The sequence below is a fragment of the Bos mutus genome, chromosome 22 (genome assembly GCF_027580195.1).
Source record: "Bos mutus isolate GX-2022 chromosome 22, NWIPB_WYAK_1.1, whole genome shotgun sequence".
In the NCBI taxonomy this organism is placed as follows: Eukaryota; Metazoa; Chordata; class Mammalia; order Artiodactyla; family Bovidae; genus Bos; species Bos mutus.
In genome coordinates, this window is record NC_091638.1 from 71,547,734 (window position 1) to 71,561,501 (window position 13,768).

The 13,768-nt window shown below is 61.9% G+C and overlaps 1 protein-coding gene across 11 annotated transcripts in view; it reads right to left on the minus strand.

The window, feature by feature from the left end:
* Positions 1-657: 657 nt before the first annotated feature.
* Positions 658-13,768, minus strand: part of MYRF (myelin regulatory factor) — a 32,612-nt gene continuing 19,501 nt past the window's right edge. For 4 of the 11 annotated variants that reach the window (XM_070360322.1, XM_070360330.1, XM_070360332.1 and 1 more), the window contains 20 exons: positions 12,309-12,504; positions 10,671-10,747; positions 10,378-10,488; positions 9,643-9,733; positions 9,083-9,283; positions 8,737-8,848; positions 8,150-8,259; positions 7,140-7,300; positions 6,995-7,067; positions 6,628-6,716; positions 6,262-6,330; positions 5,774-5,854; positions 5,549-5,637; positions 5,248-5,439; positions 4,758-5,009; positions 3,333-3,435; positions 3,028-3,102; positions 2,563-2,668; positions 999-1,073; positions 658-816 (listed from right to left, as the gene is read on the minus strand). In XM_070360322.1, the coding sequence (XP_070216423.1) occupies positions 736-816; positions 999-1,073; positions 2,563-2,668; positions 3,028-3,102; positions 3,333-3,435; positions 4,758-5,009; positions 5,248-5,439; positions 5,549-5,637; positions 5,774-5,854; positions 6,262-6,330; positions 6,628-6,716; positions 6,995-7,067; positions 7,140-7,300; positions 8,150-8,259; positions 8,737-8,848; positions 9,083-9,283; positions 9,643-9,733; positions 10,378-10,488; positions 10,671-10,747; positions 12,309-12,504 (2,344 nt within the window). In that variant the 3' untranslated portion in view covers positions 658-735. The remainder of the gene's footprint in view (positions 817-998; positions 1,074-2,562; positions 2,669-3,027; positions 3,103-3,332; positions 3,436-4,757; positions 5,010-5,247; positions 5,440-5,548; positions 5,638-5,773; positions 5,855-6,261; positions 6,331-6,627; positions 6,717-6,994; positions 7,068-7,139; positions 7,301-8,149; positions 8,260-8,736; positions 8,849-9,082; positions 9,284-9,642; positions 9,734-10,377; positions 10,489-10,670; positions 10,748-12,308; positions 12,505-13,768) is intronic. The other 7 variants (XM_070360325.1, XM_070360323.1, XM_070360324.1 and 4 more) reach the window with 7 other exon arrangements.

The window sequence follows — 13,768 nt, forward strand, 5'->3', positions numbered from 1 at the left end:
CTTCCCTTTGGGATACTCTAGGTTCTAGGATCCAAGGCTTACCTGGCCCACTGGCCCCGCCCCTGGTTCAGCCAGGCACTGAGTGTATAGAAGGCACATGGTCAATTGCCAGCCCATCCAGGGCTGGCTTCAGCTGCCCTGGGAGCTCTTGGAGCCAAGCTCTTCCAGGGAGAAGAGACCTCCTGGGCCACGCTTAAAGCTTAGAAGTCCGAGTCCAGTAACAGTCAAACCCTAAAACGTCTGCTCCCTAACCCTCCCCAGGGAGCAGCTTTGAGAGAGGGCTGTCCGCCCTGCACCGACTCTTGACTCGGCCAGGTTTCTGAGGGCTCGTGCCAAGTCCCCGGCAGTACCAAAGGCGGACAGGTTCTCTCCCCAAAAAGGGACGGCTCCCAGTGGCAGAAGGGGAGGCAGGGAGGGTGGGCTCTGGACAGAGTCACAGCTTCCCCCACCTCTGGGCACTGACATCGCCAGGCCTGCATCGGCCATGTCTGCATAGACGTGAATTGGCTCGGCAGGTCTCTCTCCAGCTCCGTCCGTGGTGTGGGGGTGCCGCCAGCGGGAACAGCAGCTCCAGTGTGAGGACTTCCAGTTTCACCAGGCGCGGGGAGGGCCAGGCCGGCTCAGTCTCCAAAGAAGTGCCAGCGGCGGGCTCCAGTGTAACACCATTGCATCCAGTGTGGCAGGGGTGCCCGGGAACCCCCGGGCCTTGGTGTGGCACTGCCTCCAGAGGGCAGCTCAGTCACACAGGCGGTAGAAGTGGAAGTAGTAGTCCGTGGCCGGCTGGACTGGGGCCTCCGCGCTGCAGTTGGCCTGACCCTGGGTGGAAGGGCAGGAGGAACCAGTGAAGTGGCTCCAGAGTCAGGCAGGAGGCAGGCCCCCTGCTGACGTCATTGCCTGACTCTGCCCCAGGTCCCACCGTGTGCTTTTCAATGCCCCCCGCCCACTTCTCCCTCAAGCCCCACACTGAATGTCTCCGGGAGGCGGGGAGCCCTGCTCACCAGCAATGCCACCCGGAAGTGGTAGGTGAATCTGCGGAAGGACAGGATGGTTACTGGCCACTGGTGGGAGGTGCCCTGGGGAGGGAGGGGAAGAGGGGTCAGGACAGTGGCACAGCCCCCCACCCCCACCCGGTCCCAACCTGCATCCCTCGCCATGGCCATCACAGCCCCGGGCTCTGTAGCAGGTTTTACAAAGGAAAGTGCAAGTCACTCAGTCATGTCCGACTCTGTGACCCCACGGACTATACAGTCCAAGGACTCCTCCAGGCCAGAATATTGGAATGGGAAGCCTTTCCCTTCTCCAGGGGATCTTCCCAACCCAGGGATCAAACCCAGGTCTTTCACATTGCAGGCAGATTCTTTACCAACTGAGCCACAAGAGGTGAGAAGCAGAAATCAGGAGAGGCTGGAGTGCACATGTTCTGCTTTGGGGAGCAGTAGGGGCCACCATCTGCATGCTCTACCCAGCACTGAGGGCCCACGGCCTCCTGTCACTGCCTCCCCTCTCACCACGGTGCTCCGGGCCCATGAGAGTGTCTCACTAAGCTCGTCCTGGCTACACGCCGCTGAGGAGGTGCTGCTTACAGGTGAGGACACTGCTGAGTTATCTGCCTAAACTCCCATGGCGACATGTGGCCGAGCTGGGGCTCACCCCTCTCTGCTCTCCCCTGTCTGCCAGGCCCTGGGGCCTGAGCCTCCTTAGGGCTCTCAGCACTCCATCCTCTATGCCAGCTACTTCTGCACCTCTTTTCTTATTGGCGAGGGACTGCGTTCTTGGAAGGCGAGGTCTGTTTCTACCCCATCTCTGGCTCCCCTCAGCTGGGCCCAGCCCAGGGCCGGGGACAGGGGAGGCCCCAAGAAATATTGATTGAATAAACACACAAGTCGGCGAGGAGAAACTGCCTTAACTTGTGCTGAGCATCATGTGGCCATAGAGGAGCCGGACAGTGACTGGGTCCCAGCCGCCTGGTTCCCAGACCATGAGGCAGCCCCCTCCACCCAGCCCAAACCTTCCAAAGTCAACAGATGGGACTGAGTCACCGCCCCTGCCCGAGCCTGAGGTCCAGCCTCCTTCCCAGCTCCTCTGAGGCACGACCCTCGCCGTGCTTCCAACTCTCCCGGCGCACCATGCCCTCCCTGGTGGCCCCGCCACTGTACATGCTGTTCCCCGACTCCTGGGACGCTGTCCCCTTTCCTTCCCCTGGCTGATCCCACATCGTCCTTCAGGTCTCGTCTTAATCAAGCATGACCTGCAGGCAGGCACCCTGACCCTGCAACCCAACAAGGTCAGCTCTCCCTGCCGGGCTCCCAGGACGCCCTCTGTCTCCTCCATTGTGCTCACCTCAGGCTAGGCCTTGGGCAGGGTAGGGCCGGGAGACACTCGCCATGGAGGGGTGCGTACACAACCCCTCCCTGGGGCACAGGCCCAGGTCCCAAAGGGTCCCTTGTGAAGATGCCTTTGCTCTAACCCTGGCTCCCACTCCTCACCTACTTGGGGGCTCAGTTGTGCCGGGGAGAGGAAGCTCCGGCCTGGCTGGCCCACGAGTTCCCAGTCGCCCCTTACCTGGGTGTCCTGGTGGGCGTGAAGGCTCTGTAGAAAGCCCCCCTCTTCACACGGCTCCTCCTTTGACATCAGGCTGCACAGCACCACGGACACGGGGGACGAGGAGCTGGGGAAGGCCCAGTCAGTGGGGAACTGGGGTTCTGAGCTCCTCCACCCCAGGCCCCTCCCAGCCAGCCCTCCACTCGGCCTCCCTCTCCCCACAGAAACCGGCCACTGAATCCTCTTGGCCAGTCAACGAGGCACATCTGTCAAGGCCCTTGATGGCTACAAGCCCCTTCCCATCCCCCGTCCCACACGCTCTTCACAGCCCATTTCACAGATGAGGAACTGAGGCCTGGAGACTGCTGGGTCACAAAGCCAGTGAAGCACAGAGCAGGCAGGAGAGCCAGCAGCCCCCTCAGCTCCCCCCGACCTCCCCCAGGTCGCCGGGACCACCACGCCCCCATCCCCCAGGCCGGCACTCACTTCATCTGCAGGGTCAGGCGGAGGTGCAGGGGGGTGCTGCTGCTGACGGGGATGTGGTAGGTGACGTTTCCAGGCCTGAAAGGGCCAAGCTGGCTCCTCAGCCCAAGGGCACCCTGCCACCCTGCCCCTAACGCCCATCAATTCCTCATCCTCCAGACTAGAGGGGAGCCCTTCGAGGGCTTGGAAGGGGCTGCCCCGCCTTGTGAGGGAACTTCCTCCCTGAGGGCAGCAAGATCCTCTCCCCTGGCCTCATGTCACCCAAGGGAACCTGTCCTGGGGGCGTATAGGGAGGCAGCCAAACCCACCTGCAGGCATCCTCTGAAGTGCAGTACTGGGAAGTAATGGGCATCGAATTCTCCAACACCTGGATGGAGGTCAGGGATGGCACTGGGTCTGCAAGGAGAGAGGCTGTTGGGGGAGGAAGGAGAGTGACAAGTCAGGACACAAATGAGGAGGAGTCAAATCTTGCTTGGCTTGGATCAGTCATTCACACTTTAGCATGAATAACTTTCAGATTATTCTTTCTAGCTCCCACTTAGACTGAGGTCACACCACCACCTTCCCCAGCAGCCCCAGGACTCTCCAGTTTCCATGAGCCCGAGGTCTGCCTCCTTGACAGACCCAGAACACCCAGGAGCAGGGACGGGTCTTCCACACCCCCTGCCAGGAGCGTCCAGGAGCCCACTCTTTAGGACTCTGCTCCTGACTGCACACATTTCTCCCCAACTCGGGGCTCAGGGATGTCAAGTTGGCAGCTTGAAATCAGCCATGGTAGGAGTATTCCCGCACACAAATCAGGGCCCCGCTGTCCTTCAGGGACTCAACTTCCATGTCACCTCCTTCAGGGACACCTCCCCTGATGAATCCCCACCTCAGTCCAGATTCCGTGCCCTCCCCAGTCGCCAAGCCGCCTCTGTGTCCCCTCAGGACAGGTGAGGGGAGCCTTGCCACACTGCTGTTCGTGTCTGTGAGCCCTCGGGGGCAGGGCTCATCCATCTCCATCACCCCCGGGTGCCCTGTACAGAGCCAGCCACAGAGCAGGGACCCAGGAAATGGTGCCTGGTGAGCATCTACCTCGTGGGGTTTCCCCATCACTTTGAACTTCAATCTCAGCAAAGCAGTTTTGAAGCTTTTTTTTTTTTTTCTTTAAGCCACAAAACCCATCAAATGAAAGTTGATGAAGAGGCCCTGTACCTAGAGCCAGAGGTGCCTTGTTGAAACCAGCAAGGTTCTCAGCCTCCCCTTCAACCTCCTAGGCAGCCTGGGGTGGAGGGTGGGGGAAGTTCGGAGACACCCAGTTTGAAAATGAATACAGTAAAGGGTTCTCTAGCTTTGTTAAAATCAAAAGTTTGAGGTTTGGAAAACTGGGGGGACCACAGCACCCTCCTTGCCCTGGCAGGGTGACACAGAAGGAGCCAGGCAGACATGGGATCAAATTCCATCTCTGCCACTAACAGGCTGTATGATCCTAGGAAGTCACTTCACCCAAGTTTCCATCTCCTCGTGTGAACAATGGGGATGATTCTGTTCTCACGGGAGTGTTCTGAGGATTAACCAAGGCCATTGATACAAGGCTACAGAATCAGCCTGGCCGGATTCCTGGGACTCAGTCACGGGCAGTGAATGTGGACCAACTCTGCACACAGGGAGTCTGGTGATGGGCTGAAACGGGTCCTGGCCAGTGAGCCCTGCAAGGCTGGGCTGAACTGGGCAGAGGGTAGGGCAGGTACCTGGCTGGCCCCAGGCCTGAGTGGGCTGAGCAGGGCTCAGGCCAGGCTCGGGAACCGCTCGGCGGCCCCGGCCATGGAGACCAAGGCTGGGGCCATTCTTGGCTTTGCCCTGGCCCCCAGGAAAGGGGACCACAGGGCTGGCCACGGGGTTCGAGCTCTTTGGATGCTTGAAGTAGCCAATGCCATTGGCTGACAGGCCCCAGGACTTGGCTCTGATGTTGGTGACCGGCAGCAGGGCCATCTGGCTGGGGCCTGTGGAGAAAGACAGGCCCAGGCTGAGAGGAGGACGTGGGCAGCCTCCTATCCAGCTGTCTCGAGGGCCCCACGGGACTCCAGGTCACTCCCCTCTGTCTCTTGGTCTCAATATTTTTCCAGAACCTTATTTGGGCTCCAGGAGATCAAACTCTCCCACTAATGGGTCCTTGGGGCCTTTCTTAGGCCTCATGTAAAAACCCCTCAAGCCAAACCCTGGGCCCCAGGCGAGCCATACCTGAGCGGTTGGTGGTGGGGCTGGGACTAGGGCTGAGACCACGACCGGGATTAAAGCTGGGGCCCAGACTAGGGTCGGTGGAAGGGGTGGGGCTGGGCGAGGAGCAGCAAATGACGGGGCAGGGGTGGGTAGAGCACAGGTCCAAGGTGCGGAGTGCCGGAGCTGGGGCTGAGCGGGTCGGGCCAGTGGTACCTGAGGAAACCAGAGGCTGTGTGAGCCGGACGGGTCAGCACAGCTCCCCACCCAGGACACATGCACCGCTCCCCGTCCTACCCACTCCAAACCCACCCCCGGCACGCACCCAGCAGCAGAGAGGGCTGCGGGCCCAGCACCCCAGTGGTCACGGGGGACTGTCGGAGCTGAGTGGTCCCAAAGCTCTGGCTGGACCTGCTGGGGAAGGGTGGGCTGAGCTCAGGGGCTGGGCGAGCCTGGGCTGGGAGTCGCAGAGAAGCGGGAGAGACGCGAGGAGATGGACAGGGAAGGCAGAAAGGAGGCAGCAGGGAGAGGGCTTGGTCCAGACACGTACCATGGGCACATGGCCTCGCTCCCCCCAGGGTGCTGGGGCCGGAGCAGGGCCAGAAGACAGGAAGTAGACACGGCAAAAGAGCTAAGGGCGGCAGAGAGGAAACGGGGGCGCAGGCACAGGGAGGAGAGAGAGAGAAGACACGGTCAGAGATGGCCCAAGGGCTGAGGGTAACAGTGGGCAGAAGAGCCCAAGGCCCCACCCTGGCCCTCCTTCCCCCACCCCCTGCTCTGACCTGGGCCCCGCGGAGACCCAGCTACCTGGAGAAGCAATACCAGCTTCAGCAGGACAGCGAAGCAGCTGCTTCCCCCGCCAAACCAGGGGACCTTCTGACCCCCCACTGCACCCCCCCACAAACCCCCGGTGGGGTCAGATTTTGAGGTGGAGCCCCCTTTACAGGAGACATTTTCCAGGGCTCCTCTGACTCTAGCCGCCCACCCAAGCCCCACCTGGCCTGGTGACAGCTGGCAGCCAGGCCTCCAGGGACATACCCATCACTTTCCACCAGATCCTCCTCGGTGCGCAGGCTCAGCACGTACAATGTGGACATGGACACCACGCTGGGGGCCGCAGGAAAGGGCTGTTGTTAGAGCCAGAGCCATGGACCAGTGCCCTCTCCCCAGCATGGGGGCCTGTGGTTTTTGGTCCCAGGGGACAGGCTCCCAAAGGGATGGCTGTATGTGGGTCTCCCCAGTCTCGGGGGGAGGAGGAGACAGGATGAGGCAGCCCCCCGCTCCTTCCCCGAGAGCTCAGCCACTTCATCTCCCAGGCCACGGCCTCCTGCTCCCCCAGGCCCAGGCCTGCAGGCAGCCCGATGCCCCAAGCCAGCCACCCCCAGAGTCTGGAGGACCAGTCACCTGAAGGCCATGACCACCACCAGGGCCACGATGGTTCCCTGCAGGAAGCGCTGGCTGATGCAGGCCTGGTCTGGGACCACAGATGATGACTGAGGACCAAGAGGAAAGGGGACAAAGGCCCAGACTTAGCGAGCCCGTGGTCTTGCCCACCGTGGGCTCTGCTGGAGGTGGGGGACAAAGGCTACTCATCCCCCTAGCAGGCTGAGGGGGAGGGAAGAGGAACCGGGAGCTGGGGGAGCTAGAAGGTGGGGAGGGGAGGGATGAGGAAGTGCTTCTAATCAGTGAGCTGGGAGAGGCACCAGCTGGAAAGGCTCCATGAGGATGGGGAGGCCCCATCCTGCCTGCCCCCCATCCTGCCCACCCTCACCTTGCTGGCCACCTTGGGGGGCCTCTTCTTGTGGGGGACGCTGCCTGCCCGGCTGAACTGGCTCCCTGCATGGCTGCAGCAAGAGGACCAGGTCAGACGTGCCCCTGGGAAGGGGGTCAGGCCCTCCCCCGGCCTGCGCCCCCACCTGAAGGCGCCCGAGCTGCCGGTGGACTTGAGGCTGTCGAGACGCCGCAGCTTGGCCAGCTTGTGGCTCCAGCGCTCCAGCTCGTCGATGCGCGTCTCCAGGTTGTCCGTCAGCTTGCACAGCTCCTTCACGGCACCCACATTCTCCATGAAGATGCGCTCCTGCCGCAGGCGATGGCCAGTGTCGAGGGCACAGTCAGCCCCTGGGGGGGCCCAGGCCATGGGCCCATGGGGAGCAGGAGGGAGCCCTCGAAGCCCCACCCAGGCCAGCCTCACCTCTCGTCCAGCCTCAGCTCCCCCTGTTCCCTGTTCCCTGCTCCCTGTTCCTGCCTCTGAACACCATCCCACCTCTGCACCTTTCCCCACCCGTGTTCAGAACCCGTGGTCCTCAGAGCCTCTCGCCTCCATCTCCCCCTTTGATGGACACAGTGTCTAAGACTTCAGCAGAGGCCAAGACCTAGGACATGCTCACTGGCACCCAGCGTCATGCCAGGAAAGTTACAAACATCATCCTCAACAAACCACGTGTTTAAACTTTGCCATAACCCTATGACAGAGAATGAGATGGCTGGATTGCATCACCGACTCAATGGACATGAATTTGAGCAAATTCTGGGAGATGGCGAAGGACAGGGAAGCCTGAAGTGCTGCAGTCCATGGGTCACAAAGAGTCGGACATGACTGAGCCACTGAACAACAAAACAACATGAGACGTTCTCAGCTGTAACGATCGTTTCCTTCCTTTTGCAGGAGAGGAAGATGACTCTCGTGAGGTTCCTCTTGCCCTTGATCACACAGCCACAGACTGGCCAAGTCCTCATCTCCCACCTCCACCTCTCCCTGTGGGGTGGGGAGTGGGTTCTAGAAGCAGCATGAGGGAAGACTGGAGTGAGGGGACGCTCCGACTCTCTGCACTTCAGTGCCCTGTCTCTATGGGGGTGGTGCTGAATGCCCTCCAGCTGGTCCACCCTTCTGCCTCTTGGGCTCCTTCCAGTTCCCCCACCCAGAGACCTTGTTCACCACCAGGAAGTTCTCTATGGTTTTCCCATTGGCAAAGACCACGTCTCCCGTGTCCTTCACGGCCTCGGGCAGGATCTCCTTCACCTCCTGAGCGATGACACCTGGGGAGGGACAAGCCAAGTGTGTGTTGGAGGAAGGTGTGCCCACAGCACCATAATGTAGGCAGGGGCTGGGACTGGTGAGGGTGAAATTCTGGGAGCTAGAGATCTGAGATCCAGGGAGCCCTGGAGCAGGGTGGCAGTTCCAGGGACCAAGGTGTGGGGTTCCGAGGGGTAGGTGCGGGTAGGGGCAGATTCTCAGAAGTAAGGACCACAAGGGAAAGGGGGCAGAGATCCAGGAGAATAAAGGCAAGACTCATGCAGGGAACAGAGGAGCGGGGATCCCGGCACCACAAGTGCCAGACGTCCAGCGTCAAAGTGCAGGGGCTCAGGGCGAAGGGAAAGGTCTTCCAGAGGGCCGGGATTCCCAGGGGCGGGGTTCCATGAGTCGAGGAAAGGGGTTCTTGGAAGCAGAGTTTCCAGAGGACAGGGACAGGGGCGGGGTTACCAGATGCCAGATCCCAGCCCCTAGATCTTTACCCGTTTCTGGTGCAGCGGCTTCGATGCCGGCAGTGGCGGCAAACTCCGGCTTGTACCTGTAGTGCACCAGCCGCATGCGCGAGATCCTCTTCAGCTGCTCGGTGGTGTCCACCTGCGCGGGAGCCAGGGCCCAACTGAACCTCTCCCCTCCTGGGCCCATCCGGTGGCAGGAGTGTGGAGGGGGTAGACCCTGCTACCACCAGTGTGGCGGGATCCAGAGACCCAGGGCCAACCTCCTCCAAGGCCTTTCCCTGGAGCCCCGCCCACAAGATAGCCCCGCCCCAGCCCGCCCCTGCCATCGGCTCCTCCCCGCTTAGGGAGTCCCCGCCCCCGGTCCTGCCCCCACCTCCTGCACGTGCTCCTTCGCCCGCAGGTCCGAGGGGTGCATGAGCGAGCCCATGACCTTGACGTTGCCGTGCACCACCAGCGCCTCATCGGGCCGGTCCGTGTTGATGCCTACACGGCCATGGTGGAAGACCGTGTCCGGCACCTGCGCCCGCTGCCACAGCACCTCGCTATCACTCTCAAACTGGCCTGGATTGGAGGCCTGGCAGGAGTTGGGGCTGGATCAGTCCTGGGGGTTGGGGGACGCACAGCGCCCTGGGAAAGGGGGAAACCCCACAGCCACCCCTCCAGCTCCAGCCGGAGCTCCTCACACCCCCATGCCCAATTTAAACTGTCCTCCCATGGCTGCCAACTTTCAGAAAAGCCACCAACCGGGTCCTGGCCACCTCCACACTTAATTGTGAAGGAGATACTGGCCCTGAGAAGGTGGGAACCTTGCCCAGGGCCACACAGGATCAGCACTCCAGCTCCTGACCCCTGAAGACCCTGTTTTTCTCCTGGGTGCTGTTTCTCCCAGGTCTAGGGAGGACTCTCAGCCCTTTGGGGGAAGGTGGCCCTCACCCGGACGATGATGCGCTCTGAGATCTGGGCGGCCAGTGTGTAGTTCTGATTTTGTGCGTGGGCCTGGAGGGCCACCACCAGCATGAAGTACCTGGACACAAGAGGGTCTCAGAGGCGCCCAGGGTCCCGCCCCATTCCCCTCCCACCTCCACCAGCCTTCCTGGGTCAGATGTACAGTGCACTTGGTCATCTCTCCCAGGCTCCCGGCACCCGGGAGGAGAGCATGACCACCCCACCCGACAGAGGAGGGGCTTCCCAGGTGGCTTTAGTGGTAAAGAACCCGCCTGCCCCTGCAGGAGACAGAGAGATGTGGGTTCGACCTCTGGGTCGGGAAGACCCCCTGGAGGAGGGAATGGCAACCCACTCCAGTATTCTTGCCTGGAGAATCCCCATGGACAGAGGAGCCTGGGGTGGGAGGTGAGGGCTACAGTCCACGGGGTCGCACAGAGTCAGACACGACTGAAGCGACTAAGCACGCACTGCAGAGAAGGAACCTGAGTGTCCACTAGGGGGCGGAAGCAGATAGGAAGCCAGCTTCCGCTCTCCTATCGGTAAGTGGTGAAAGGCTCTGAAACCCAGGTCCCTCATGTGGGAAGTGGGTCAATCTCTGGGACTCCATTCCTGGCATGCTACGGGCGGGCGCGGGCGGGGGTGGGGGTGGAGTCGGGGAGACACCCTCCAGCCCCTGGTGTTCAGAAATGGAGGGGCTCCGGGGCAGGGACGCAGCCCGCTCACCTCTGGTCGGGGTTGGGCTTGCCCTTCTTGCGCATGTTGTTGGCAGTGGTCTCGCTGAAGTGCAGCCTCCCCACAGTCACTTTCGTGACCTGTTCGGGGGGCAGATTGACCCTGCAGAGGAGGGGCAGGGTACTCAGGGGCCAGGGAAGAGGGGCTGCGGAGAGCCAGGCCATGGAGGGGCCCCGGGGTCAGGAATGTGTGGGAGGGGCATGTTGTGGGTGCCTTTGGCCCTCCTTGGCTCCTGCCAGGGGAGCCCTCCTGGGGACCTCCCCCTCCACGGCTCAGACACTCACGAGACGGGGTTGAAGGGCCGCTTGCTTCGGTCCGACTGCGACTGCTCGATGTTGATGGACTGGTTCAGGGCCTCCAACTGGGGGAGGAGCAGAGGCCAAGGGCACTTCAGGGCCCAAGGTCTCCCCACCTGGTCCTGCCCTCCTCAGCCTCTCAGCCCAGGCCCAGCGCAGCGGGAGCTCCTGAGGAAACTGAGGCCACCCTCCCCTCTGCCCACAGACTCCTGTGCCTTCTCCTACACCGCCGCACCTCCCATGAGCCCACACCCACACCACTCTCCCACCTATGTGCACACACGTGAGCACACACACACAGGCAACTTCACTGGCCACCAATTCACACCCACGCACTCCACCCATCTCCAAGTAACACATCCCAAATCAGCCTCCACAAACACCCATGCATGCATGCTAAGTCGCTTCCGCCCTGTGTGACTCTCTGCGATCCCAAAGACTGTAGTCCAGCAGGCTACTCTGTCCACGGGCTTCTCCAGGCAAGTGGGTAGCCATTCCCTTCTCCAGGGGATCTTCCCGACCCAGGGATCGAACCCGTGTCTCCTGTGGCTCCTGCCCTGCTGATTTTTCACTGCTGAGTGACCTGGGAAGCCCATTCACAAACACCCAGTCACACCCAAAACCACACTCCCCAGAACCCATCCCACTCCCAGGCCTCTCAAGCCCTCCAGAGCACCGGCTGAGCCACGGCAATGCCAGGCCCCACTCATGACACGGAAGGAGACACACGCGGCCAGGCCATCAGGGAACTCGCGGGCTCAAAATCAACCACCACCACCGTGGAGGTGCTGGACAGGGAGGGGCCTCAAGTCAAAATGGGCCTCAGGGCAGGTGTCCCCGAGGAGGCAGCAGAGTGAACGGTGAAGGTCAAGGAGTGGTCAGCCAGGGGAGGAGGCAGGCAGTGGGGTTCAGAGGGCGTCCCAGAGAAGGAGCTGCCTGGGGGGAGGCAGGGGCTGTGACCGGGCACAGCAAACCAGGGCCGGGATGAGGATGGGGGTCCCAAAAGCCTCTGCCAGCTCAGCCTAGCAGTCAGGGCCTTGCTGGGGTGGATGGGGGAGACGGGGTCCTGAGGGCCTTGAATGGGGAATGTCGGGCCCACCTGTGTCTCAAGTCGAACAGGAGTCGGGCTGTGGGTGGTCAGATAAGGAGGGGGCCGGCCTGGTCTGGGCAGAGGTTCGGGGAGGAGAGGAGGGGACCAGGTTGTGGAAAGTTCCAGGAGAGAGAGCGGGGCCTAGTGCGCGGTGAGAGGTGGGCAAGCAGGTCCCAGATTCATGGCTTGGGCAACCAGGGCCCCAGAGCCCCGTTCCCGGAGAGGAGAGCCTGGGGAGGGTGAGTTTGCAGGGAACTCATTTTGGGGTGCTGTAGTGAGGCAGCTGACAGCAGGGTCAGGAACGGGGTCCTGGCTGGGCGCACAGACTTGGGGTCACAGGGTAGAGAAGGAAACGGGAAGCAGAACTGAGCAGAGGGCTGGGGGCATGACCCCTAAGGGGCGGGCACAGGAGTTCAGGTGGGGAGGGGGGCTGAACTCAGCCCCCAGGAGTCTCCTCAGGACACACTCACCTGGCCCCGGGCTCGTTCGGCTCCCCCGGCCTCCTGCCCACCCTCACTGCCAAGCCCCAGACCTGCCTTCACTCCGTGCAGCTTCAGGTAGAAGCAGTCCAGGGGCTTGAGGCCTTCGGGCGTCTTGACGTACTTGGGCTCACCCAGCATGCCGATGTACGCCGTCACCTGGAAGTGGTTCTTCTTCTGGCACACGAAGGCGTCGTCGCCCACCGAAAAGTTGAAGCCTTTGTCGGCGTCCACGCGGTAGGTGAGCATGGGCCTGGGGGCAGGCGAGGACACTCGACCGAGGGCCCCCAGCCAGGCCTGCCTCGCCTGTCCCGTCTGTGGCCTGTGTCCCCAAGCCAATTTCCTACCTGGTGCCCCCATCCTCAAACCTCTCTCGGGATTGCTCCCACTTCTCAGAAATGGAAACTGAGCCCCCCAGGAGGATCTGAGCTCTGGTGTGACAATGCCTCGGCCAATATTCCTCCCTTACGTGCCTGGGACCACTGCGCCCCGGGGATGGGGGAGGCTGGGCAAGACCCTAGGACGGGAGTGAGCTCCTGACGAGGGGGCCTGACAGCCCCTCACCACACTTGGCTTCTTCCCAGAACGCTGCCCAAAGGCCCCCTCCCTCCAGGGAGACAGGGTGAGAGGGGATGCGTCTGTGGAGCCTCACTGTGTCTGACAGCTGGTTGCCATGGAAACGGTGGAACCAGGCGCCGGCTCTGCATGGGCCCAGCCCCTGCCCACCAACTTACTCAAGCCCCCAGACATCCTCATCCTGACTTCTGCCCCGTGGGGAGGGGGCTCTCTGGGCAGCCTGGACTCAGCCTCAGTTTACCCATCTGTTGCTGGGAAGGTGTTCTAGGTCTGGGCTCTTCAGGGGATCTCCAGGGGGTAGGACACGGGGAGACTGGTGGCCCGCCTTCCCCCAGGTCTCCAGGCACAAGCAGTGCCCCTGATGCCCAGGCCTGCCTGGAGGAAGCTGGGCAGGGAGAAAGTTTCCAAACTTGGAGAGGCCTTTGGGCCCGGCTAACATCTACGGGAAGACGCAGGGCTCACTGCATCTCCCTCCCTGGGCTCCCCTCATCTGCCTGACCACCCAGGAAACACCCAGAAAGTGCCCGGACCACATTGGGGTGGACCTCAGGTGCCAACTTCCTGGCCTTGGGATTTGGGGTGGCAGGGCTGACCTGAGAAGTATGGCCGTAGGAATGGGGGGGGGTCTTCACCAGGCCATAGGGCTGGACATCCAAAGACCTCTCCCCGCCACCCAGATAGGGTCTCAAAGGATCCTTTAGCCACTACATTGGTTGGACAGCTCCTTGCCCCAGCCCTGAGGGCTTCACGCCAACAACCCCACAAAGCCAGGGACCCCCAACTCCAGGAGGCTGGACTAGCTGTGAGAAGGCAAGTCCCAGACACCCTGCCCAGTCCCAGCAAGTCCAAAGTGAGCTGATGGTGAGCCATGCTCTCAGCCCTTGTTGGCCTTCCGTGGGAGTGAGGGGAGTGGTCCCAGAGTGCTCCTGGCCGGGTCCCAG